The sequence below is a fragment of the Fistularia commersonii genome, chromosome 26, assembly GCF_037954325.1.
Source record: "Fistularia commersonii isolate RoL2024-O1a breed Wild chromosome 26, RoL_Fcom_v1.0, whole genome shotgun sequence".
In the NCBI taxonomy this organism is placed as follows: Eukaryota; Metazoa; Chordata; class Actinopteri; order Syngnathiformes; family Fistulariidae; genus Fistularia; species Fistularia commersonii.
In genome coordinates this window covers 9,542,007-9,568,614 of record NC_141309.1, presented here as the reverse complement: position 1 = coordinate 9,568,614, position 26,608 = coordinate 9,542,007, and the positions used below count along the sequence as shown (strand labels likewise).

Sequence of the window (26,608 nt, the reverse complement as noted above, 5' to 3'; positions counted from 1 at the left end):
AAAAAAGCACAAGATTTCACTGTTTTATTTGGTTTAAACCTTTGGGTTCAGTTTTCATTTAGTTCCATGAAAATAGTTGTCTAAGGTTTTTTAGCAAATCTTCAAGTCTTTTAAATTTCTACTGTGCAAGCATGTTATTTGCACAGTTGTGTCATTTTTTGTTCTTTCTCTCAAGGCCAGAAGTTTAATGTTGAAGGTTAGGAGCTCTTAACTCTCTGGTGAACTGATACGGTAGCAGTCTCTCATTGGGTCTTTCAGGGATTTTCTTCCCCTGTTATCTGTACTTCTCTGCCTTTTCAAAGAAGTTTTACTGGGAGGAAGAGAAGAGCATCTAACAAATCAAACACATTTTCTTTTTCCTATAAAATAGGTATGTTAAAGAAGATTGCAGGTTTAAAGTGTGCCTCTTTGTGGCTTGTGAACCCTCTTACCCCTAACTGGTCCCCAAGGGGGCCACCAGGTTCACTTCTCTATAATTGTGAGATTTTATTATTTTTTTGCACTCTTTAAAGTTGGTATGCCTTGTTACAGGTATTTTTAATTTAGTTTAAGAGGTTCAAGTAACTCTTTTTTTCATCTTCCTGCCAAGGGAAACAATGCTGTATTGTTAAAAACAATCAGCATAGTTTGGTGTTTCCCCCAGATAGATGTATTGTCTTTGTACTTTTAACATGGTGTGTTTCTAAATTTATGATCTCTTGCAATAGTAGCTGGGTTGACGATACTGTGTTTCAGGGACAGACACATTTTAATCTTAAGGCCTGTTTTTTGGCTTATCACAGCAAGCTGCATAGCTTTGCATAGAAACACCTTATTAAGAGAATGATTAAAATGCCTTCAACGCTTCAGGTACCTGTGATGTTTGTCAAATAGAATGCTGGGAGGGGGGCAAAAAGTTACATCCATCAATCTCCGATGAGGAAGGATCACAGAAAAATAATGGATGGAGGAAATTGGGGAAGTCCCTCTCCTTTTGTCAAGAAAACCCAACACAGAGTGAGGAGTCAAATTGTAGCAATTAAAGCAATCTGATTTTTATTTGTTTTTGTAATTTGTTGCCAGTACCATGTGTGTGTTTTTAATTCAACAAAAAAAGGAGAGAAAGAAGGAGTGGGAACAGACTAAAGGGAGAATGATCTGGTTGGGGTCTAGTGTGCATGCATGCATGTGTGTACGTGTGCGTGCAAGTGTGCATGTGTGTACATGCTTGTATGCGTGCATGCGTGTGTCCGGCGTTTGTGTTTAAAACGGGGCATTTAGAAGAATAATGTCTCCCTCCCGAAATTGATTTATCTTTCTATAAATGATAGCTACATCCCACCAAATGGATTTATAAATTAATTGCTGTCTTATTGGAATAAAACCTTCTTGTGTGGACATGATTGATCGCCATGTGTCGGTGGTCTGTACTGTGGACCCCCCTCCTCCTTTGTTAGTGTGTCCCAGCTGGAGCAGTAATGCACTGATGCTATTAACCCTGATTAATAACTAACAATACGCTATCCTCATATATCAACAGAGGGCTGTGGTTGACTGGGCCTGGGACTGGGCAAGGCTGCTGCCAGCTTATCAGGGAATGTGCCAGGTCACCTTCAAAACTCTGCTGGCCAACAGGTAAAACTGTCAGTTCACTTATTAACCAATGAGTACATGTATTGTCTGCATGAGTGCATATTTTTTGTGTCATATTTTCATGAGTGTTTGACATGGCTTGGAATGGCTGATGAACTGACTGACAGCATTAATAGGTGGTTCACTGTCAGCTAAAAGCCATAATAAGGCAAGCTTTCCAATCCTTGTTAGCTCAGCTTTTTCAACATTAGCAGGTACTGTACAGGTATATTGTATAATAGTACAAATAGAAAAGCTTTTACAACATCTTTAGATTGTGAAACATAATGATTTGTTTAATCTAGCATTATCTCACTCCTCTCTTGTTTGGATTAGTTGTGCACTAAGTTATTGTCATGAACTAAATAATGATTTTAAATTGTAATGCCACAAAATGGCATTAAACTTAATGAAACCAACATGAATAAACTAATTAAATGTTATCAATTGTGAAAAAATAGCTCATGTAGGAATCTCAATACACATGTGTTAAATGACATATCCTACATAATTTTTGCTCACACAAAGAATCATACTTTTTGACAGGTCATGGCAAATCTTCCTGAGAACAATCAACAATGCTGGACTTGAGACAAGATCTAGTGTATCTATCATGATTATCTAGCAGCTATAAAGCATAATTACTATGTTAGAATGACAAAAAAATTCTCCGTTAGAAATAGTCATTGATCCTCCATCTTAAAGAAATAGCATATGGTTCCTTCTCACAATGTGAAAATTGAAATGTTCTCCATACTCCTTTCACACTTAAATGAAAGGTTCTCTGCATTAGATAAATTGCTATTACCTTGTTTTCACTTGGCAGTATGGACGGTTTAAAGTTTCTCGTAACATTTTACAAAAACTTGTTAGGCCATCGTGGCTTTGTTATTGGTTATATTTAGTGTAATGAAATTTTGCTTTTTCCTACCTAAAATCTCAAAATTGTTTTTTAACAATTACATAATCCCATACCTAGTTATAGTTGCTTTCTAGCAAGTGCTAAGTTTGCTTTTTAATGTCCATATTCAATGATAGAATACAATTAAGTGCATTTAAGTGTATGTATGTATTGATTTATTCAGAAGGTGTTAGTGGTGTCTGTCATGCAAAGTTTAATTTGTTATTAAAACAACTTTCACTCTGCAACAAACAAACTAATCACTCCTAGAAACCCCTTTGTAAACACATAAGAACATCAAAAAATGCTCCCACCACTCCAAAATCAAAAGTGGAATATTTTACTCCAGGTGAATGCACTGGCAACACTAAACAACTATTGAAGGTAGCACTTGGTCGCCGTCAGCATCCATCACAATGCACCTTACTAGTATTAAATTACGAAATACACATGAGAAATCATTCATGTGTACTTAGGAGGAACTGTTTGAGCTGGTGCAACCCTTAAAATGTTACTATCTCTGACTTGGAAAGACAGTTGAAATGTAATTTACATTTATTTGGTGTAATGCTGTGCTGGTTCACAGATACACAGTACAGTATATGACAAAACAGCTGTGAGTATGAATGAATGTCGTAGTGTCGGTCCTCCGATGCAGTCACATTTACTTTTGCAAGTTTACAAGTTTGCCTTAAGTTTCAGCTGTCATTTATCAGCCTAAGACTTCCACTTTGTTTGAAGGTCAAGTGCTAATATGGCTCCCACAATGGAGGCCAAGCTGTGAAAGGACCTTTATGGAAGCAGGATATTTGTAATGTATTGTGTGGGATGAACCAAGGATTCTCGCCTACATGCACATACTGTATGTGACTGTGACAAAAATGTTTGATATTTGTGAGTGAGATTCTCAAGGTTCTCCAGCCTTGAGAAACACAAAGTAATAGTTAAGGGTGGAAAAAACTGGCTAGATGGAATCCTGGTGTCAACTGATTGAAGAGGTTTTTAGCCAAGTCTACTGATCGTGCCCAATCCTCGGTTTCCCCCAGTCCGTTCCTGTTCTGCTCTGCAACGGGTATAAATATTTATGCAGGTATGTGACACATATTAGATGGCAATACTTCAGGCTGTTCCCTGTTCTCCATTCACAGCTGTCATGCTGCCAGCTATCAGGGAGCCATGGGGCTACTGCACCTTGTCTCCACGCCTACGCCCAATCCATTCTAAATCACTGCCATTGTAACACACATGCAAACACACACACACACACACACACACACACACACACACACACACACACACACACACACACACACACACACTTTTCGAACAAAGGGCAAGCTCTGCATCTGCCAAGGACACAGGTCTAATAAGGGTGAAATACGCAGTTCTGTGCTGTGTCGTGATGAGCTTATCTTGTTCATGCGTCTACTCTTCCCACACACATACTGTATACACCCACATTCTCCTCTCCCACCATTCTGCCCCATATAGGTTGTTTTGTAGCATGATAAAACAGATACTCTCATTGCTTGACTGAACCAAATTAGTTGTGGGACATTCATGACTAGAAGCTGAATGAATTGAATATGAAGTTATATAGGAAGGGAGAGGGGGTGAAAAAAAGAGATTGGACTCGCAGTTTGATATTGTGACTGACATAACAAGGGAGAGAGGCCGCAAGAAAGTGAGTAAGCAGTCACAACTGACAGGACACCCAAAACTATGGGGATGGACAGGAGTGGGAGGGGGTAAAGGTTATATAATTCACCCCAATCTTTCAGTATCAAAATGTCTGAGATTCTGTCATTTGCCTCATTAGCCTCTCTTTGTTGGGGCAGAGGAGCAGATTTCATGGGGGATTTGGAGAATGGTTTTGGTTCTGCTTTGGATACTCTCAAAGAGCAGGAAGTTAGTTTCGCGGCTGGCAACATGTAAGCTGTCAAAGTCTTTCTCGCAGTCATCTCAAAGTCAAAAATATCTCAAGCTATTAAAGGCCATTCACAGGGTAAACACATTGACGTCAGATCCACCGCTGCATTTGTTAGCGAAGATAAAAAATATTTTCTGGATAAACATAAACTGAAGTGCCCTCGACTGTTTTTATAAAGACTATGTTACAACAATTACTGTGTTACTGTCTCCGGTTGTTTAACAAACCAAATGATACCATCTTAGACATTCTATGAAAATCCTCATAATAATGATGCATTCTAAAACTGTCTAAAAACGGTTGTTGTGCCCTTTTCATACGCCATAAAATGCGTTCTTTGCTATAAGTTTTAGTCACCTTGGATGACTTCCGCCGCTTACACAGCCAATAATTTTCTTCGCTGACGAGACTGTGTGAGTTAGCAATGTGGCCCAATGGTCAGTGGCCTCCTATATATTGTTACAGTGGCAGGACAGTTATTGTGCCCAGGGTTTATATCACATTCTAATAGAGCAAGGCTATGAGTTAAGGGCAGTAGGCTTTTACGCTCAGGATGGTAAATCACTGTTCAGATGACTTCATTAGCAGAGCAGGACACATGCTGAGACACTTCTGCCTGCAGACACATAAACACACACACAAACACTTTCACCCTGCTACCTTGACAGTGTAGCATGGGGCCAGACAAGAGGGAGAGTGGATTTATACAGGTGTGTGTGTGTGTCCTTCTTTGTCACCTGTCACTTCAGCTCTCTCAACACGGGTGCTCATCCATCATCTGCAGATTGAGCTTTTCAGCAGAAACCAGAATGATTAATTCTACCTCAGGACCCCCAGGGTAGAACTGCAGACCTTTCTTCTTGGTAGACAAGCAGTTTGATTGTGCAGATAAATGGCCTGCGGTTGAACAAACTTTTTAGCTTGTTTATTTTATGAACAACGTTAGGTCAACTTGCTAATTTGCCTTGTTGCTAGCTAAGGGTTCAATACAATGATGTTAGGAATAATGATTAAAGGAATAACTAAGCTGGATTAGTGATGTACAAAAGGTCCTTTGACTGAATGGCCAGGAGGCTGAATAATCAGTTAGTTACTTGGGCTGTTTGATGAATGACAATGACAACGAAAAAAAAAATGTATGGCTGATGAACAGACTGACAGCAAGAAAAAAGCTGGTCTCCTGTCAGCTAAAAGCCATCATAAAGTTAGCTTTACTATCCTTTTTCATCATAGCTTTTTCAAAATTGGCAGGTTCTGTACAGATATATTGTATAAATGTACCAATAGAACAGCTTTACAACATCTTTAGATTGTGAAACATACTGATTTTGTTTACTCAAGGATCATCTTGCTCCTCTCTTGTTTAGATTAGTTGTGCTTTAAGTTACTGTTATGAATAAAATAATGATTTGATATTTTAATTTGACATTGTCAATTATGAAAAAATTAAAATAGCTCACATAGGCATCTCAATATATACGTGTTAAATGGCATATACTATATAATTATTAATCATACAAAGAGATAGTTCATGGACAAACCTCTAGAGAACGATCAACAGTGCCCTACTTCAGATCAGCTCGAGTGCATCTATCATCATTATCTAGCAGCTATAAAGGATAATTACTGACAAAATGACAAAAAAAATCTGTTTGAATGATAAAGTCATTGATCCTTCATCTTAAAGAAATACCATACAATGTATTCTGTTCATTCTCACGATCTGCAAATTAAAATGTCCATATTCCTTTAACACTTAAATGAAAAGTACTCCCCATCAAGTCTTAGAAGGGTACTAATTCAATGAATCAGTTGAATGTTATACCAAACAGTTGCTCTATATGAATCCCTAGCACTTAAATATTAACATATAATTATCTTACATCTTTTATAAAATCAATACATTATTCATTATTCACTTCTCAATATCGTTAAAGAAAACTCATTTATATTACACCTTTTGTTATCTTTGCTGGTGCCAGTACCTTTTGTTAATTTCCTTTTACCATGGTTGTCCTTTTTGCTTGTGGGTGTCCATACCAGAAACGTTCCTCTGGTTAGGTTGATAAGGTGTGGCTAGTTAGTTGAGAGAAGAAGCAACAAATCTTACAGGAGAGGGTCTACACTCCATCACAAGCTGCTAATATCCAAGGCCATTCATGCATTCTTAACATTGTCTTGATACTTATCCTGTAACATTAAGTACACAAAACTATTGGGAATATTTCTGTTTTACAGGTTATTTACTCGTTAATTACTCATCTTTACCATTGTAGTCAAAGTGTTGGCAGCTGTTTTAGTTGTATAGTATATGTAATATGGTGCCTTTGGTAGCACTGGCCTTGTGCATGGTAGCGTATAATGGCGAGCTACAATGTAAGTACTGAACAGCAAGGCATTTCTTCAGTATTGTCTCATTGGTGTTGTTACCCCTCAGGTCCATAACAATAGCAGTTTGTGGAAAAATGCCAGTCTATGCCATTCTTTTGCTTGAGCGACTCCTTAAATTGCACGATAGACACTTGTGCTTTCAGAAAGTGGCCAATCGCCATCTGTTCCTGGGTGCTGCCATATGGCGGGCCTTTTTCTCAGGGAATAAAATAAAAACAAATATGTCAGATTGTTCGTCTCTCTCTGTGGACGCTGATCAACCTAGGAAGCTAGATCTCAATGTGTCTGGATTAATGGCCCTACTCTACACTTGTGGTTGGTGTTTGCTTTGTGTATTTGGAAGTGAGAAGTAACCGACAGTAATTCACATTTATGAACCTAAAATGTTTTTGGAATAACTTGTTTGACTTAAAGGGTGATTCTGATATACCATTTTGAGCAGGTGGTTGCCCTAATCTCGGAAGGATCAAACAATAATGAAGGACCCCAAGGTCAATCAAAGTGACATTTCTTGGCTGTTGTTGCCAAAAATAAGGAGAGACTCTTTAAAGTCATCATCAGCCCCCCCCCCATCTTGGGAGGCCAGAAATTCAAAAGACTTGTCACTTTACAGAATCAGAAGAGCGGTAGTGTCATTGAGGAAGGGTTTCTTTCTTCTCCCATCTATCGTCTGGTGTGTGTGTCCACTGACTGACAGCTAAGGATAGGAGTTTGTGTTGTTGAAGACAGAATACATCTTTTGTGTGCTTGGTTATACATTAAGTGCTTGTATTTGCACTGTCACATTGAGGTTTTCATTAGCTGTAAGCAGGTGCTGGAGAGATGAGAGGTGTTGTTGAGAGGGATGGGCTTGTGCACTTTTCCATGGCTGTCTTTGTGCGTACACATCTGCTCTACAAAAATTGAATGGAGGGTGTACATGTGTCAGCCTACATGTGTGAGTGGTCACTTTTATATTTTACTCACTGTGATATTTGGAAGTTTACCCCAAAGACGAATAAATCAGTGATGCCTGGGATAAGGCCATGGCCCCTCCTCAACCTGCACAGACAGTCTGAGAGGCTCATTAATCATACGGCCAGTCACAGATGTGATGGCTTCCACACAAACCGCCAGCAGACTGTGAAAGTCACATCCAACAGAGTCAACTGTCAGCCAGGCAAGCAGGCAGGCCCCACTTTACCTCTCTCCCCCACCCTCTGTCTTTGCCACTGTTGTATTTATCTCTCAGTCTCCCCTTACTTCCTCTCATCTCCAGCATGATGCCTAGCTGTGATACATCTCAGATATTTGTCTTGTTCTTATAAAAACGAGCAAGAGGGTCAAAGCAAATCTGTTGTCTCAGAACGGCCATGCTTGAACTACTCCAAAGAGCAGAGACATCAGTCATTACTGCTCGCTTTTTTATTTTCTATGAAACAGTATACATTTTAGAACTAAGCAACGAAAGTTGTGGTTTCACTAAAAACATTTTAGAGTTGTCATCTTTTTTTCATCAAATTTGAAATCGATATATTCCCTGATGAAGATATGATTTGGTGTTTTCACTCATGTAGTAATAATATTTTTCCTTTTCTTTCAAAGTTTCACCAGAGAGTAATGTACCTGACTCCTTACTGCAGTCAGTTTTTTTGTACACATAAACATATACTGGAGCCTGCGAAGAAACCTTTCAACATGCAGTTCTTTTAAGTCCGATTTATGAATGTAAAATGAGCATTGATTCAGCAGTTCCATGCCCGCTTTACTCTTTTCTAACAACCACCATGTATTACAAAGAGGGAACATCAGACGTACCAGTTACAACACAGAAAATATAATGTATGCCTCATATAATAGCAGGTTTTGTGTACTGTAGCTGGTCAAGTGAAATGAAGAAAGAGTTCTGTCTATCACCTATTGTGCAATTTACATTAAATCATGTGTGGTTCAAAATATTTTAGTTGAAAGTTGCCCACCCGTTGAAAGTAGGTCACTTTGTGCTCAAGATAGACATCTAATTAATGGGTATTTTGAAAGGCAGTTCATGACGATGCCTTGCACTTACCTGGAAGATCATTAACATGTTGGCATGTCTCATAAATTGATGAGTGACACACAAGTAAGGCGTATTCTACTGAATGACTTGATTACTGCAACTTGGCTCAAGAGGCACAGCTATCATCATCGTAGTATAACAAAAAATAATTATATATGTATTTATTGATTTTAGACTTGATTTCTCAAGAAATTCCTCAATGATTATCAAATCCTTTTGCTGGGATGATGCAAAGTAGGCAATTCTTGTCAGTCACAAACCAAATTCCAGTATAGTATTACCACAGGGGAATGATTTTAGACATGAGAAATTATCTACTATTGAGAGGTTATTTGTTTTTCAAAAGTGTCTCCTATGGGGAGAGAATCATATCAGTATATATGATAATAACGATTTCAATATTGTCCCGGTACCAAAGCAAATATAAAACATAGAATTATGTCACTTGAGATTTAAAGATTGAAGCTAATAATTGTTAGCTTAAGTAATTTTGACTTGTTTTGGGAAAAAAAAAGGCCCAGGAGGTGAGATGTATGCATCTTGACAGTGTGTAGCACCTCAGAGATGTACTTCTCATGGTTTTAAACTCAGAATTCCAGGTGACATGTGAATGTCAATTGTTCTATTTGAGATTTATTTACTTGTTTACATCCATTTAGTCAGCATGCCTAACTTTGCGATGGTCTGTGGTAAGTTCTGCCTAAATAATCTTGCAAGTCCACTTTCTGTTGGCATTTACCAACTCTTTCAGCCAATGATTTATTATTTTACCCATGATACCAGTGGATAGATTTGTCAACCAATTCAAGACATGTTGGACTATTTGACATTGTTGCCATGTTTCCTGCTGATTTACTGAGTTGACTTTTGAGCTGACTGCAGTAGTCCTTCATCAAGAGCCAGACTATGGCTTGCTGTCACAGTCCATCAGTATACTCCTCTCTTATTTCAAAGTTCTGTTCTGGCAAGTATACCTGGAGCCTATAGCATTGGTGGATTGTTAAGGGTTAAACAGAAAACTTGAATCCAAAACCTAATAAAAACAGTCTGTGTATACTGTGTCAATACAGTATAGTCATTACATGATGTGTACTGGTACCAATGTTAAGCAGGAAACTACCAATATCAGATTTTTCATGATTTGGAGTTTAAACTATGTAGAAGTATTAATACATTTTTTATGAATTTGTTGTTGCTGTCAAAAAAAATAGATATCTTAGAACTCAGTAAAAGAAACCTTTTGTATCATGGAAGCAGACAGATATTTATATACTTATATATTTTGCAAAATTGTTGTCCTGTGCGATTAGTAAATCAAATGCAGGAGTTTAATGCGGATTTGCTCTTGTGTGAGGCTGTGTAACGGCAGTGGTCTGTTAGGTGGTACATCACGAGGTTGTATCCTGTCGCCAGGCTCATTAGACCGGCAGTAGCACACAGGCTGCCCCAGCCAATCACTGTTCTCTTCTTGGCTTTGCCATTTGCATGTGGTCCAGGAAGAGATAATTAGAGGGATCTCTGCCTGTCACTGTTAATCTGGGACTTAGTGAAGGGCTGTAACTACGACATGCTGATGGACTGACGTGCATGTCTGCGCACACACACACACACACAACCATACACACACTCACACACGGACCCATGGACTTCTTACTTTACAAAGTGTCACATCCACACATTGCCACTAGCATCCCGAGCATATCCCTAAATACACTACTTTAGATTTCCTTCTTTGACCAATGCTGTTTCCATGTGACTGTATTTCTCTTCAATCACAGTTTATTACTTTCATATGTATCAGAGCTGCCCCTGCATTTGAATGAGCAAGATAGTATGTTGACTCAGTGGATGTTTACACCCGTTGTACTATAATGTTGACACAGGTTTAAGATCCCTGTTCAGATAGACTGTGTGCTTGTTGCTCCCCAAACAGGCAGAATGCTTGGTAAGCCTTTTGAACAAGCCCAGCTGTCAGCCCTATATACTTTCAAACACACTTGTGTGCACACACTTCCCAACAAACATGAAAATGTGTTCATGCATTGGCACATTCCCAGCCAACCCCACACATACACACACACACACTGACTGAAAAACCCACAAGCTCACTTACACATTGCTGATTGGCAGGCCTCGTGTTTAGCCATAATTCTGACCGATTTATCCAATCAATCTCACTTGATGAGCTTAAGCGTTTACTAATATTAAGAGTAGAACATGTGACAATTAAAATATCCTTCAGGTAATTACAGAGCTGGTTTAACAGCAAGAAACTGTAACAATTTATAAATTCAGCATATTGCCAATGTGTTATATTTGCAAATGCTTGATAGTTAATCAAAGAAAATAAGGTACATCTGTGAATGTTACAGTCTTCAGTTTACATGTCACATATTAAGAAAAATATTTCATTAACAAAATATATTTATGCAAATATTGATTACTAGACTCCCACACGGTTCACAGTCTCAAGCGTAACAAAGCTTCCCTTGTACAGGACAATACAACTGTGATATTTACATATTTAGAAAAAAGTTAGTTCTTTTGCACAGTACGGTCTCGTTTCATGGTCCATGTTGGGATTGGAAGTGACCACGTGTGACCACTGTTTGACCGTTTTTTGCCACTGATACAATAGTTGGGCTTTTTGCAGGCCTTGCTGTCGCATGCTTTTGGATGTTGCTACACCTTGACTCAACCCTTTTCACATGAACTATCACGACAGTTGCTGGCTTATTGTTTTGTCAAAATTTTGGCTCTCATTATCCCTCTTTGTCTTTTGTCTCAGGTGAATACACACATATCATTATATGCAGAAACTCACATTTTTGACCTATTAAGACACACTTTCAACACCTGAAAAAGGGATGCCCCAATTCCCTCCCTTGGTGCCATTTCAGTTAAGCACTGAGTTGCACTTGTCTTAGTACATGTCTTTACATATCTGCACTGTATCTGACTAAAATACTGAGGGTTTAAAACTTCCCAAAAGTCTAGGCATTACTCTGAAGATACTTGTCATAAATTCCTTTTTCAGCTATATGCTTCTTATTCATACCTCTCCCAATGAGAATGACCCTGCCATACTTAAGAATATTTTTAAGTGGAAAATCATTCCTTTAAAAAAAGAAAACAAACATGCAGCAAGATTCTTTAGCATTGTCTATAGTTTGTACCCTGCTTCTTATGTAGGAGATACGCATGCCACTCATTCTATCATTCTCTGCTCTCACCTGTGAAGCAATTTCATTACTTGATATAATTAACTCCTATGTACTACATACTTAGACATATGAGTGTTCATTCGATGGAGGAAAATGTAAATCAACTTTGACATTCAAGAAGTGATGTATGGAAAGAGAATCTGCACTACATTGGTGTCCAAAATAATGTAAATTGACACAAGCACAACATCGGTAAACCCATCCATCCATCCATCCATCTATCCATCGTCTGCCACTTATCCTGCACTCGGTGGCAGAGGATGCTGGAGCCTATCCCAGCTGTCTTTGGGCAAGAGGCAGGGTATACCCTGGACTGGCTGTCAGTAATTCGCAGGTAAAACCTCAATATCAAAGTCAAAGTTAAAATCAGCTATATTGTCAATTTCTCTACATGCACTAGACATGCAGAGGAATTGAAAAGATGTTTCTCACTTTCCCATGTTGACATGAGATTTACAAAATAATGATAATAAAGTATACATAAGCAGTAAAATGCAAAATAAACATTAAACATAAACATTAAGCCATAAAGTATTTAATGCGCACAGATACATCAGAAGACCACATGCATTTCTTGTATTCAGCAATGCTTACAACAACAACAGCTGTAATCATTCAGAATTAACTCCACCCACTATTCCTTGAACCAATTCTAAGTGAAATACCTGCAACTTTGATATTCAACAGAGTTACATAAATCAGCATATGCTCTATGTTGTAAACAGGCTGGTTGCTAGTTGGTGGCAAATGGCAAATTTGTGCTTGCACTCGCTTTTCCCTCTTTCCCTCCAATTTCAATTTCCCTTGCCAATGTAGCTTTCCGTTTCTTTTAAATGTCATCTTTCACCTTCTTTCACCCCCACCTTTCCTCCTGCCCTGGTATCTTCTCAGAAAGAAAAAAAATAAAACACCATGTTTTGGTCATGTTTTTCAAAGTCCTTGATCACTTGGTAGTCTCTCAGCATGTTGACTGCAAGGCTTTTCACCTAGTGGTTGTTTAAAAAGGGGACACACTTATCCTGCTTCTATGATGTTGATGGTTTAAAGCATTTGCTGATGTTGGAGGTGTGTGTAAATCTGTCCTCCCAGACAAGATGAGAGTATTTTTTATAGCACTAGGTTGTGATCATGTTGTAACCATGGAGTAGCTATGTTCTGTCTTGGATGATGGGCTTCACAATCTTCTACAATGTGACAAAGTAGAAATAATGATGTTATGGCCCATGCCATATTAAGAGGAAGAAAAAACAATTTACAATTGTAATATTATTTTTGATGGGTTAATAGTTTTATTTTAGATTTGTCTGCTACTCAACGGATTTCATGAATATATGTTGGTTAGGTTATTTAATGGAAAACTGCCATAATGTTTCAAAATGGGCTTTTCCTCAAGGTCTAAACTGGTTTGGTTTTCCTTTTTGTATAGTCTTCACAGCTTTTGTGTGTAAATGATGGTTGGGTGTCTGAGAGCTTCCCCACTTAATCCAACTGCAGTATTATCCCTTTGTAAGATTTTGGGTATGGCCTTGATGTGACGGCTTCCAGTGTTCGCCCAAGTTGTATTTGACAGAAGACAAAGGAAAAAGGAAGGAATTGAAGAAAAGTTATCAAACATTATGGCAAAGGAGTTTCTTCTGTTGTGAACTGGCTTTGCAGAACTAAATTAATTTTCTTTAAAACATGTTTTTGCAATGATTACCGAGACTAGCCTGTTTGAATTAATTCGCCACTGGAGACATTTTGTTTTCTTGATGGATTTTCTGATGCATATCGTGGCTTGCTAGAATTATTTTATGTGTCTTTTTTCCTGTGGTAATGCAGTAGTATAGATACTGCATTACCCTTTACATCACTATGAACAGAGATTTATAACGTTTAGCATATTTTACTGCAACAGGCTAATCAATTAAAATGCCAATGGCAATTGTTGAAAAAGCTTTTTAGATTACTTTTTGCTTCCTATCCGTATTCCTATTTTTAATCTGTTCCCTCTTCATCTTCTGTTTAATTTGAAAGTCAAGAGTTGTGAAGGTATTTTTTTTGTGTGGACGAACACATAACTCCCTTTTTTGTGTGAATTAGTGTGTCATGTTTGACTGGTTTTGTGTACCTGCATATGCATAAGTACTCAAAATGACATTTGGATTGTAACTGGTTATTTGTCAACACTGACAAAGCTCTTACCATGTAGTGAGGGTCACTTTGAGTTTTCGCTATCCTTCTCAAGTCCTATTAGTATCCATAAATTCAGTGCATATTACAGTGTTTCATATGAGACCGTGGAAGTTTGAGCTTAAACCCTCCCTTTAGTTATTCTTTCTCCTAAGTTGAGCCTCTATCAGAGTTTTTTTATATAGCTCTCCTCTACCTCTCAATTCAGTACTTGTACTTTAACAAAGTCAAGATGTAAATATTACAGTAGAAGTTGACACCCAACCTCATCTGCACTTTCTCTTAAAGTGAATCTTTTCCAATTTTTCACTTGCCACACTCATGCATATACTGTACCGTGATTCCTAAATGTGTTAGAAGCGAATGTTTCACCTGTTTCAATCTCTCCCTCTATGTTTCTGTTTTCATTCAAAAGACCTGGTCACATGGCTAGTGAAGAGACCATTAGCATCCAAGCATCCCCCAACAATACTGGAATTTGGAGGAGATTCTTCTTTATGTGCAAGTCTATATCTAGTCTGTATCTGTGTGAGGTAAACACGGTAAACTGCCTGTAACTTCCATAGGTATTTGCAAAATAAACATGCTCATCCTCAAACCGTTACTCAATAGTCCATTCCCACTTGTCTTTTACGATTCTGATTACAGGATCTTTGTCAGTATTTTAAAATTGTGAGGAAAAGAAAAAAATCAATCAGTAAAGGAAGTTGTAGCATAGATACTACATTTGTGAGACAGCAGTAGACAGGTATCACAATCCTTTTGTGCTTTGCCAGCAGGGGTAAAACATCTAGCTAAACGTATTATCATTCCACATTGCTTGAAAACAGCTTTGGGCTGTTTGTAATTCTGTTATCGAAACTGAATCATATTGCACAGGGCAAAGTCCAAGATGTGATGACAGTGTTCTGGCAGAATTAGTGTTGGAGGTAAACCCTCTTTACTACCATCCTATGGAAGTCCTTCTGCATTTGCAGTCACTGTATGTGCAATAACTTCCTGATCTACAGCAGTTTTGTTTTGTGCTGCAATATGGCACTTTAATTGAACTTTATACTCATGGGTATTGGAAGCGCTTATGTACATGCTCTCATGTGACATGATTAATAAAAGTGGTGACTTCATGTTGCACACTGATAAAACGCGCAGCATTATTATTCAAGGACACAAGCTGTCATTTGCAAACAATTCAGAAGACATTTGAAGTTTCTCATTTTAGATTATATGCAGATTTTGCATTTTGTATGTTGGAGTTATATAAAAATATATAATATAAATAAAAAAGTCAGCTTCATTGTCCATGTCTCCACATTGTATGTAAGACATACAAAAGAATCGAGAAGACGTTTCTCACTATCCCACGTTGACATGAAATTAACAAAATGATAGTAATGTGCGCATTAACAGTAAAGTGGACAATAAAATTTACCCTATAAACATTTACTATAAAGTGCCCACAGATACAATCTTCTGGTTCTGTGGTGAAAGGATGAGGGAGCAGAGTGGCAGAGTGGAGGGAGCGGGGAGAGCGTTCGGCATCCTGGGGGGGCCAGAGAGGAGGGAGTGGAAGAGTTGGGAGAGAGTTCAGCATCCTGACAGCCTGCTGTATGAAGCTGTTGGTGAGTCTGGTGGAGCGGGCACGGAGGCTCGGGTACCTTCTCCCTGAGGGCAGGAGGCTGAACAGACTGTGTGCGGGGTGGCTGGCGATGCTCACAATCGAGGACGCTTTGCCGATGAGGCAGGTGGTTTATGTCTTTGAGGGATGGCAACAATGATCCTGCTAGCTGAGTTCACAAAAAATATCAAATCAAGTCAGGTCAGGTAAAGCAGCTAAAGTCAATCATAAAGTTCTACTAAGAAAGTCCTCTGTGTCAAAATCCTGTATTTGTTGTGTCAGCAGTTCATTTTCTGTAATTCTTTTTGGCTTGTAAGTTCTCAGTAATTGTGAACTCTTATTAATAGCTGTATATCATTTTGAAGAATGGATCACTTAGGAAAAATGTGTATTAATGTAGGTTTAATGCAAATGAAGGTTAATTTGTACAATATAATTGATGGATTTTATGTATATAGAAATAAAGATAAAGACAAAAGACAGACAGATAGATGGACAGACAGACAGACAGACAGATAGATAGATAGATAGATAGATAGATAGATAGATAGATAGATAGATAGATAGATAGATAGATAGATAGATGGATAGATAGATAGATAGATAGATAGATAGATAGATAGATAGATAGATAGATAGATAGATAGATAGATAGATAGATAGATAGATAGATAGATAGATAGATAGATAGATAGATAGATAGATAGATAGATAGATAGATAGATAGATAGATAGATAGGGCATGTCATTAACATATACATTGAGGTGATACTTTTGGATCACTCCCACTTATTTAGTGGCTGTGTCTTTTGTCTGCTGTAGGAGGCCAGTGTTGGCTGATATCTGTCTCTCTGTATCCATGTAGCTGAAAACAGATATGCCTGATATCTTTGACATCTCAGCATCTCAAACCTGACAGCACAGATCATAATCAATCCTCCTCTAGCTCTCCCTCCTGCTATCTGCTTTTCTCTATCACAACCCTACCCATGAATTATACCAGGTGTATCTGTATTTTTCTGTCTGTGGTTTTTTAGTGTTGCACTTTATATGATAACAACAACTGTATTTCTTATTCTATTTCATGCTGTAATATTGCACTTTGGAAATATAAATTAAATGCATAGGAAGCAACAATATGGAATTATTCTGTTACTTCTGTATATTTTGTGTGTACGTGCATGTGCGCATGTGCGTATTTGTACTCTCATTTGTAAGAGGCTGCATCTACCTCACTGCAGAGGAGAATGGGTGAGGGTGGAGGTGAGCCTGTTCATAGGTGACATGTACAGCCAACTAGCTTGAAAATAACCTGGTTTAGCTGTACATTGTACAGCACCGTACTTATTTATTTATTTGAGCAGGGGGGCAAATGCATGTTCAGGGGCGTTGGATATCAGTGACAGGAAAGATCAAAGTGTGACACCACAGATGAAGCTGTCAAATGGCCCGACAGCCGGGTCCCAAGGCGAACATCTCTCACTTGCACATTGTATTATGATTGCAGTGAAACCTTACAGCAAGAATGAAAAATAGATGGGGAAAAACATAATTTCCTAAACCAGAGAGAAAGTAAAAGAGACAAAATGAGCACTGCTATATCATCGCTGTCCATGATGGAATGAATTATGAATGTGTGGAGGGGATTAGGAAACAATGGTTCAAGTAACAAGGATCCTTTGCCTAGTTTCCTCACCCTCAGCTCACCAACTAATTAGTACTTTCAACAGCAATGTATGATCTCCTTAATGTGATTTCTGCTTATGTAATGTGCATGCGCACATATAACAAGCTTATATACAAATGCTCTCACAGATAATTGCAGCATTGTTACATAGAGCAAATGAATGGATGACTGAATACATATCTTTTATTGGTGAGTTAATAAAGTTAAAAGGATGATTTAGATGTTTCAAATGTAGAGATTGCAGTAATGCTGTTGGGTCTATCAACAGTGTAGTTAAGTGTTAAGGGTATTAACGCTCGCAGGCTTCGTCTTATGTCTTACCATTTTCTAAGCAATTTGATAATGTGTGATGAATATCGTCTTTCTAGGTATCATACTGTAGACCGGTCCACTACAAAGACAGTTAATTTTTTCTGTACAACCTCAGAGGGGTACAAATATGTTATATTTTAAAAGGCAGGAGTGTAATTTTTTCACATAATTGCCCAGTCTATTTGTATAGTAGATACAATTCACATCAGCTAATTAGTATCCACACACACTGGGGGGAAGGGAGGGGAAAAGAGGGTGAGATGCAGGGAGAGGGAAAGGGTGGATAATTAGACAGAATTAAGCCATCTCTCTAATCTAGCCCCTGAAAGAAAGAGGGAGAGAAAAAAAGAGAATGGGGGTTCTGTGGGTGAGGTCTACACATTCATCCCTCTGCTTTCTCCCTTGCTCCCTCTCTCCCTGTTTGGCAGAGGATGTGAATGTGTGGGAAAAGAGAGGCCTGGTGCCTTAGCATCAGCAGAATGGATCAGCTTGTGCTTCTGAGGCTCGAGAAGTGTCCCATTGTCATGATGTCACTGCAACTCAAGAAGGTTGACCTCTGACTCCTATCGATTCATGGAAGCCCAATGACGCACCCCTGCAACCCTTCAATGGCGAAAGTACTAGATTGCTGCTGGGAGCCCACTAGGGGGTACCCAAGCCTTTTGCTGTGGAATTTGAAATACTTGGCGCTGTATGGTGCGCAATTCAGTATATTTGCCATTTAATCTTTATATATATACCCCATGAGTAGGTCTACTTTCCCTCGCTCCGTCCTAGTCTTTTTTTACTCCCTTTCTCTGACTAACTACCATTCAAGGCAACCATGACCCTTTTCCCTGTCTTGCATTCTCCTTTCTACCCATGAAGAGCTTGATACCCATGAATATGGTGAGCACCGCCAGATGTCGCAAATACATCATGAGGGAAGCGGTGGTGATGGAAAAAAACGTCAGGGCACGTACAAATGGGGGATGTGAGCTGACTTTAGCTCTCTTAGCGTTTGTGTGTGCGTCACTATATGCCATCTGTGCTCACACGTCTCTGTTTTCGAGTGTTTGTGCATGTGTGTGTGCGTATATGTGTGTGTGTGCGTGCGTGTATGTATGCATACGTATGTGTGGGGGTCAAAGCAGGTCAGCATATTGTCCCTCAGATGTTTGATATTTTATGTATAAGAGGGCGGCTAGAGCGGGAGGATAAGCACGTTTCTGACAGAGGCATCTCTTCGCAACAATCCGCAACCTCAGCAATGTAGAGCCCAGTCAGATCAACAATGGAGAGGAGCTGCCTGATACTTGCACAAGCCAGATAGGAGGAAGATGGAAGGTGAGGGGGGAAAATCAAGAGAACTGAGACTTTTGCATTTTCTGTTGGTGCAGAAAATCGGTGTCAACAGTGCCAATTCTAATAAAATTGCTATAAAAGTTAGCAATATATGGTGTTTACGTACCTAATAGGTTGTGGTTAATACATTTTGGACCATTATAGATATGAACATTGACCAAATCAACCAGCCTGTGTCATAACAGAGATTTCCTAGAGTGGAGAGATCCCAACCAACACTCTCTTTCTCCTTCAGGGAGAAGTTTACTGCCAGCTTGCTTTTGTAGTCACCCTCAAAAGATTTGCTGCAGTCAGCATTAAAAGGCAGAGATCTAAGATGATGCATCCAACTGAAATACCTACAGAAGACGAGAGAAGACAACGAATGAGAAAGAGGCCAAGTGAAACAAACATTAAAAAGAAATGTTAAATACTCCCCTTTACATTTGCTTTGTACCCGAACAACATAAGTAACAAGAACAATCCCCAACATTACCTCATGGTGCTTTTTCCTCCCACTAAGCCTTTGATTAGTTCATTTGGGTGTTTTATTGTTGTTTTGTTTTGCCCTTTGGGTTCAGTTGTTTAAATGTTGACTACATTATTCTCTTCTCTGGCTAAATACATTGAATGGTTGGTTACCAGGGTGATAATGTGCTGGATCACATTATGCTTTATATCTTATTTTATAGAAGGTTATGCTCAGTCAGTGTTCATGAAATAAATGGCTTGACAGCTTACACTCCTCCCTATGTTCCTTCTATCTTTGCCTCTGTTTCTCTCCTCCTTGTCTCTCTGGACACTCAGCATTCACTTGTCCAGTGTGCTCTGTGTTCTCTGGGAAAAAGATTAATTATTCAACACACAGCCTCAATTAAATTTGAATTTGGCTGTTCAAGTAACCTTTTTAGCATGGCACATTTATTATTAAGGCAGATGCTTTGGCCCTGTTTAGATTTAGAGCTTATCGGATTCTTTCAGTCCTTTACTCATAGGCACTTCATATGTAATGGCTCCAAATATGTTTGGATACATTTTCTAAAAAGCCTCTGGTAAACATTTCACTTTGCAATTACTTTACAGAGCATTAAAGAGGAATTTCTAGTTGAAGTCAGTGGTCCCCAACCTATTTTAGGACCACTTCATGACACTGTTTTCACAGGCCTGCCTTTGAGGTGTTTGAAATAAATAAGAGGAAGTAAAATGTTGAGACCTGCTTAAATACAATAAAAATATAAATCACAAAAGAAGTTGCAACTCAACAGGGTTTCACATGAGAATCAGCTGTTGCAATGAACTTTCATTTATTTGAAAGTTGTAGGTTCTTCTTCAGTCTCTTTATCTTACCCAAAGACAGTGTGTGTGTGTGTGTGTGTATGTGTGTATGTGTGTGTGTGTGTATGTGTGTGTGTGTGTGTGTGTGCAGACATGCACGTCAGTCCATCAGCATGTCGTAGTTACAGCCCTTCACGCACGCGCATGCATGTGGATGTACAGTATGTGTGTGTTTTATAGACTTTTTTGCAGGGTTGTTGGCTTAATGTTTGAAACATACAAACAGCAAATTTTAGCTCTAAAAGTCTCCTCTAAATGATCCACTTTTACCTGGTTTCTGTCTCATCATTTCACACTGAGATCTCACCTTTCTCGGACAGGAGACTTGTGCCCACAATTTAGTTCTAGTTCCTTTGCTCATCAAGTCTGGCCACAGACAGTACAACAGTAGGACTCACAGTTCAATTCCCATGATGCCTATCATCTTTTTTCCATGTTTGAACTCCAATCAAAGATGCCACAATTATCACTTTAATCTAATATTAAGGTTAATATTTAAGGTCTATTCTAGTTCACTAAGTCATGTGTGCCCCTGTGATTTTTTTTTCAGATTGATATGTGACACAGTTCTTCAGAGGACATAATGAGTTTTTTTGAACGCCAAGTACTAAGTATCATGGATACACAGAGCTTATGAAGGATGTAATGATATAGCAAGTAACATGTATGTAGACCTAAGTCTATTCTAGTTTATTTCTTTCTGAAAATTTTGATGGTAAAAGATGAAGTTAAAAAAATGGTCATTTGTATCGGTTTTTCTGGATCCAGAAAGTGGATCCATCTAATTCACAAAAGGGTCATTTAACCTGAACACACTCCTGCCTGTAATACAAAGTATATCTTTGTCCCCTAAGGAAGAATAGCCACAGCAGCATTAAGCAGCCATAGCTTAATACTTCTTTCATCCAAGTTGGAACGACTGCAAGTCTATATGTCAGCTTTTGAACATCACATCCAATGATTTGTGTAAGTTGATAGAAACATATCCATAACACATTTTTGCAATGATCTAAAAATGAATGTAATCTAATATTAGATTGTGACCCTGATGGTATGTAAGCTTTTCAGTTGATCTTTTTGAAACCTACAGAAACTCTATGTGTACATTAAACATGGCGAGCACAGACTTTTCTTATCAGCGCATTGCCTCTTGTAAACAATTAAACAGAACTAACAAACAAGCTCAATAAAAATCTCATTAACAATTTAACTCTATTAACACTTTTGGGAACAGTGGAACACGTTCTGTGACATTTGAGACAAAATTATCTAATCTATAATGTGTGCATGCCCTTCTCTGGTTTTTAATATAATGCCAATATAATGCAACAACTTCACTATTATTATTTGAAATAATACTTTGGCATTATAGGAAAGAGGTATTGATTTTGGAACCCAATGCATTTATTGTGGAGGTAAATGTTATTATTTTAATATTGGACTCATTCTAATTTAATATAACACAACAAACACATCAGTGTGAGCCGCAGGGGTCTCTTTGTCAGTTTGTCAGCCTCATTCTCCCTTTCTCTGTCTTTCTCACTCCCTTTGAGTCTGTCTGATGGTCTGTCTGTCTGTCTCTCTCGCTCTCTCTATATCTATCTTTCTGTCTTTCTTTTTCTCTCTGTCTTTCTCTGTCTCAGTTATTCACTCGCTCTGTTTCTGCTACTGAATTTCTACCATGTATATGATTTCAGATGTCAAAGAGCAACAACGACTGCTCCCTTGTTTTGATATTGCAGGCCATGCTTCAATGAGCTAGGCTTACAAATATGGAAACCTTTTTGTCAAAGTCTTGGTCATTAGTCTTTATTGATCACATTTCAATATTTAATTTAGTAATTGTTTATTGAATTGTTGATTAGAAAAATTTTGTGTTAAAACTAAAACTTGAAGGATAAATGCCCAGCTCTCGTCTTTTGTTTTGTACAGAAAAGAAGGTCATGGTTAATATTTCACAATTAAAACAATATTAATGCATATTGATTGACCTGAAGTAGAAAACATTCGAGCAGTAATAGTGCTGCTGAACAGTAGAAAAAAAATGGGATGGAGGAACAAATTAAATCCGGTCAAACTGATGAAGCCTCAACGGATGTGAGGGGAAGCGTCTTCAAGAGAAGAAACTCAAGTTCAGTTGCCACAAATAGATTTTGACTAGAATAAACCATGACCTTGGTGACTGAGAGCAAACAAATCAAATGTTGGTCAGTTCCAGCCATCAACACAAATTGATCAGAAATATTTGACAATGAAAAGGTTTCACCTGTAACTCACCTGTCAATGGCAGTATGATCATCAAATACTGAAGGACCAATGCTGTCAGATCCCCTTTAAAGAAGGAGCGGTCACTTGCACGAGGACTGCCCTCTGGTGAACTACTAAATCAGTCTCTCTGGTAAAGGAAGACAGAGACTGGGGGGTAAGAAAAGAGATGTCATGGAAGACCTCAACACGATGTACCATCAACAGATTAGATATCACAGATTAAAATAACCTGCCAGTGGTAAAATGGACTGGGCTGAAAAGCAGTAGATAAACTGGATGAATCAGGCACTCAGTCCCGTATCGATTGAGGCAGGATCTTACTATCATGACAAAAAATGTGGGTCTTGCAAGCCCACCAGGAAGACCGTAAGACACTATCATGAAAGCCATACTTTATAAGATATACCCAGATTCCTTGGATAATGTGAAAAATATTACACTGTATCATCGGTGAACAATCAAGTGATTTGTCATTCGATATTTGCCTTTCTATCAATCCCTGTCCTTCCGATACATTCCATTTCACATTTTCCCTACACTGTTCAGTCCAATGCTTCCCTCACTTTTCTTAATAGACTACAAGATCCTGGCCTTTCAGTTGTTACCATGGCAACTGATCCATCTGCTTGGTGAATATGAAAGTGAGGGCAAAGGAGCTAGAGAAAGGCTATGATGTGGTCAGACAGACAAACAGCCAGGTACAGTTAGAAAAAAGTGGAAAAGTCTTACTTGCTTCTCACTCTTCTGCTGCAACCTTGTTTCTGAGTGTCTGACTTACCTGTCTGGTCAGATCAGATTGACTCAGGGAGCGTTGCTGAGTACGGCTAGAAAGGGCATTTATTTACACAGGAATGACACCGCAATTAATCTCTGTGTTTTTGTCTGTGTGTGCATGAGTGCCTGCATGCCTGCATTGATGTGGTTCTTTTATAGTGCAGAATGAATGCATAAAAATTTAATGTGAAATGCTTATGTGTACATGAGCAATATTGGTCTATGCCATGCCTGGACATTTAAGTGGCCATAATTCTAACCAGCAGAAATAAGATTTTGGGGTGGCATCTCAGCAACCAATAGGAAGATAAGCCAGGGGAGGAATTGCCGAATTCATTGAATGCCACTGTAGTAGGACAGGGACTGAAACAAGGAGAGGAAAGCTTAGTAACATATGTTCCTCCCCCTCGCTAATAATTTGAGACATGCAGCAAATCATTGGGAAAACTTTTGAGAAAACAACATATTTTTTTTCCTCCGTTTTTGTATTTACATAGATACCAGAGGCTGGATGTTTCGGCTATTTATTTAGATCATTCTATATACCTTGACTGGCCATATCTCCTTAACTTGGTGTGCAGGTTTTCCTTTAGGCTGGGGTAATTGATTAGCAGGACTTAGTGATTCTCTTCCTGTTATATTGGTTTAGAGACTGTTTAATCGAGGAAAAGACAAGAAGCAGAGCTGTGGGTAGAAGAGATGAAATAGTTTAGGACCTCTTCGGGATTGACGAGGATGGATAGGATCAGGAATTAGTTCATCAGAGGGACAGTACAGGTTACATGTTTTGGAGATAAAGTCAGGGAGGCCAGTCTGAGAGGGTTTGGCCATGTACAGATGAAGGATAGAAGGCCTAGACGAAGACGGAAGAGGATATTTATGGGTGGAGTGATAGAGGACATGATGTTAGTTGGTGTGAGAGAAAAGGATACAGACAACAGAATTAGATGGAGGAAGTTGATTCATTGTGGTGAAGGGAGCAGCCATAATCAAAAGAAAAAGACAAAATGAAAAAAGAGAAATTAGTGTTATTTTACATGTGCTCAGAACTTGAGAGTTGTTCGGTACTATCTTTGTTAACAGCTATATAATTTTTGTGTAACCCTGACATGTTTTCTTCTGATTCTTGGTTTTCTTCATTATCTCAATCTGTGAGATTTTAGGGTGAGTCACATCCACTAAGTTGCCACCCCCACTTACCTAATAAATTGGCAGGTACAGGTCTCCATCCAAGCCATGTGTTTTGAGATAATGTGATCATTTCTAAATTAAAAGTCCTCTTGGTGCGGAAGTAGATGACTGTGTTTCCCCGTTGTTCACTTCGCCTCCCTCTGCTTCTCCCTTTCTGCCTCCTGTCTTGCCATGGTGGCCTATGGCCCACTTTCCCACTAAGACCAGGTGTCCCACCACACCGAGGAGGTGTGTGTCTTAATCAGTTCTACAGGAATACATTGCACATAATTCATGACCAACACACAAACACACTCACACACACTGGGATGGGGGGGGGCACAAGCACTAAATATAAACTCACAGTCATTAATCCATCCACACAAAGTTGCACACACACTCACTCCGCAAGGGGCTCCCCACTGTCACACTGCCTTATGTCTAGCAGTGACCCTTGGATGACACCAGCAGCAGGATTATAAAAGCATACGTATTAGCCTTTGCACAGGCCATATGAAAGGTAAGAGATCCACATTTATATATGTAACTACACTGACCTCAACAAATGAAAAAAAAAAAAAAAATTCTGTCATATTTTAAAATCCACTTTATGTCAAAACACAATTGAACGGCATGCCTCTAATAGACAGTTGAAAGGAAGTGACCAAGAAGAGACACTTTACTATGAATCCTTTTTTTTTTTTCTTCTATTTGTTTGACATTGTGCAAGAAATCAGGTTTGCCCCGAATAAACCTGCATATTGGAATATAGAGAAAAGTAGAAGATAAGGATGAAAGTACCCTGGTACTTAAAGGAGGGAATTGTAAAAGAAAGAAAATCAAAGGCATGACTTGCTGTTGCCATTTCCCTTGTTCCCTGTCCTTATTATCCTGTTTTGATGCTTTGGGGAGACAAATGAACTTCAGGTGCCTTGAAATCTCTTAATGAACTCTCTCTTACCCCTCAGCCTGTCCTGGCATTGCTTAGCTGGGACTGCAGCATTTGCTTTATCTCTCTTTGGTGTTTGAGTGACTGCACAGATACAGACATTCTGACCCTCTTAAGTGGAGGCCACACACTAAGTGGGTTTCTTACAGAAGACACCTGCACATGTGTACTTGTGAATGCCCATGGGTGGCTCAGTGTCATGCACAATTCACAACCAACCTTGAGTGCATTACAGAATATCCTAAAAACACATACACACGCAACTACTGTGTGTATTTCTCATAATAAACATTCAGTTCAATACATCACATCATGTGGTGATAAAATGTTAAGTGTTTTTGTTTTAATGCTTTTTGTTTTAAAAGTCACATCCTGTCAAAAAAACTACCCCAGCCCCCCACCTCATCCCCAACTTCGCCCTACACATAGAAAATATGTAATAATCATAAGAAAAAATTTGGAAGTTTTAAATCTGAGATTTGGTTTGAGATTTAGAGTTGTATGTTATGTATTGTGGAGGCAAGGAGAGGAAAGGAGAGTAAAATTGGGCCCATAATGCTGGGGTTGTATGTGAATTGTTTTTGTTTTATAAAAAAAAAAAAACAAGACACAATACACACACATACATAACGTAATCATTTGCCTCTTTTATGTCTGTTGCCTCTTTTATTTTATTGCTGTCATTACTAAAATACCTGCATTTTTTTCCACTCTTGCTTCACTCGAGTTCTGTTGCTTCGCTCTTGGTCACCTGTGCCATTACTATTTTTCTTTTTTCCCTTCCCTTTCAAGCTGTATGACCGGTTGGTTTGTGGGAGTATCAAGTTATGTCTCTTACTGTATTTCTTGTAGAAAATAGTCCAATCTGCAAAAAACCTCAGAGAAAAGTAATAGCTGAGAGGATCATG

The 26,608-nt window shown here is 38.7% G+C and overlaps 1 protein-coding gene across 3 annotated transcripts in view; it reads left to right on the top strand.

The window, feature by feature from the left end:
• The window catches only part of kiaa0825 (KIAA0825 ortholog), a 116,441-nt gene that overhangs the window by 48,948 nt on the left and 40,885 nt on the right, over positions 1 to 26,608 (top strand). For all 3 annotated transcript variants that reach the window (XM_086173878.1, XM_086173879.1, XM_086173877.1), the window contains exon 22: positions 1,520 to 1,614. In XM_086173878.1, the coding sequence (XP_086030004.1) occupies positions 1,520 to 1,614 (95 nt within the window). The remainder of the gene's footprint in view (positions 1 to 1,519; positions 1,615 to 26,608) is intronic.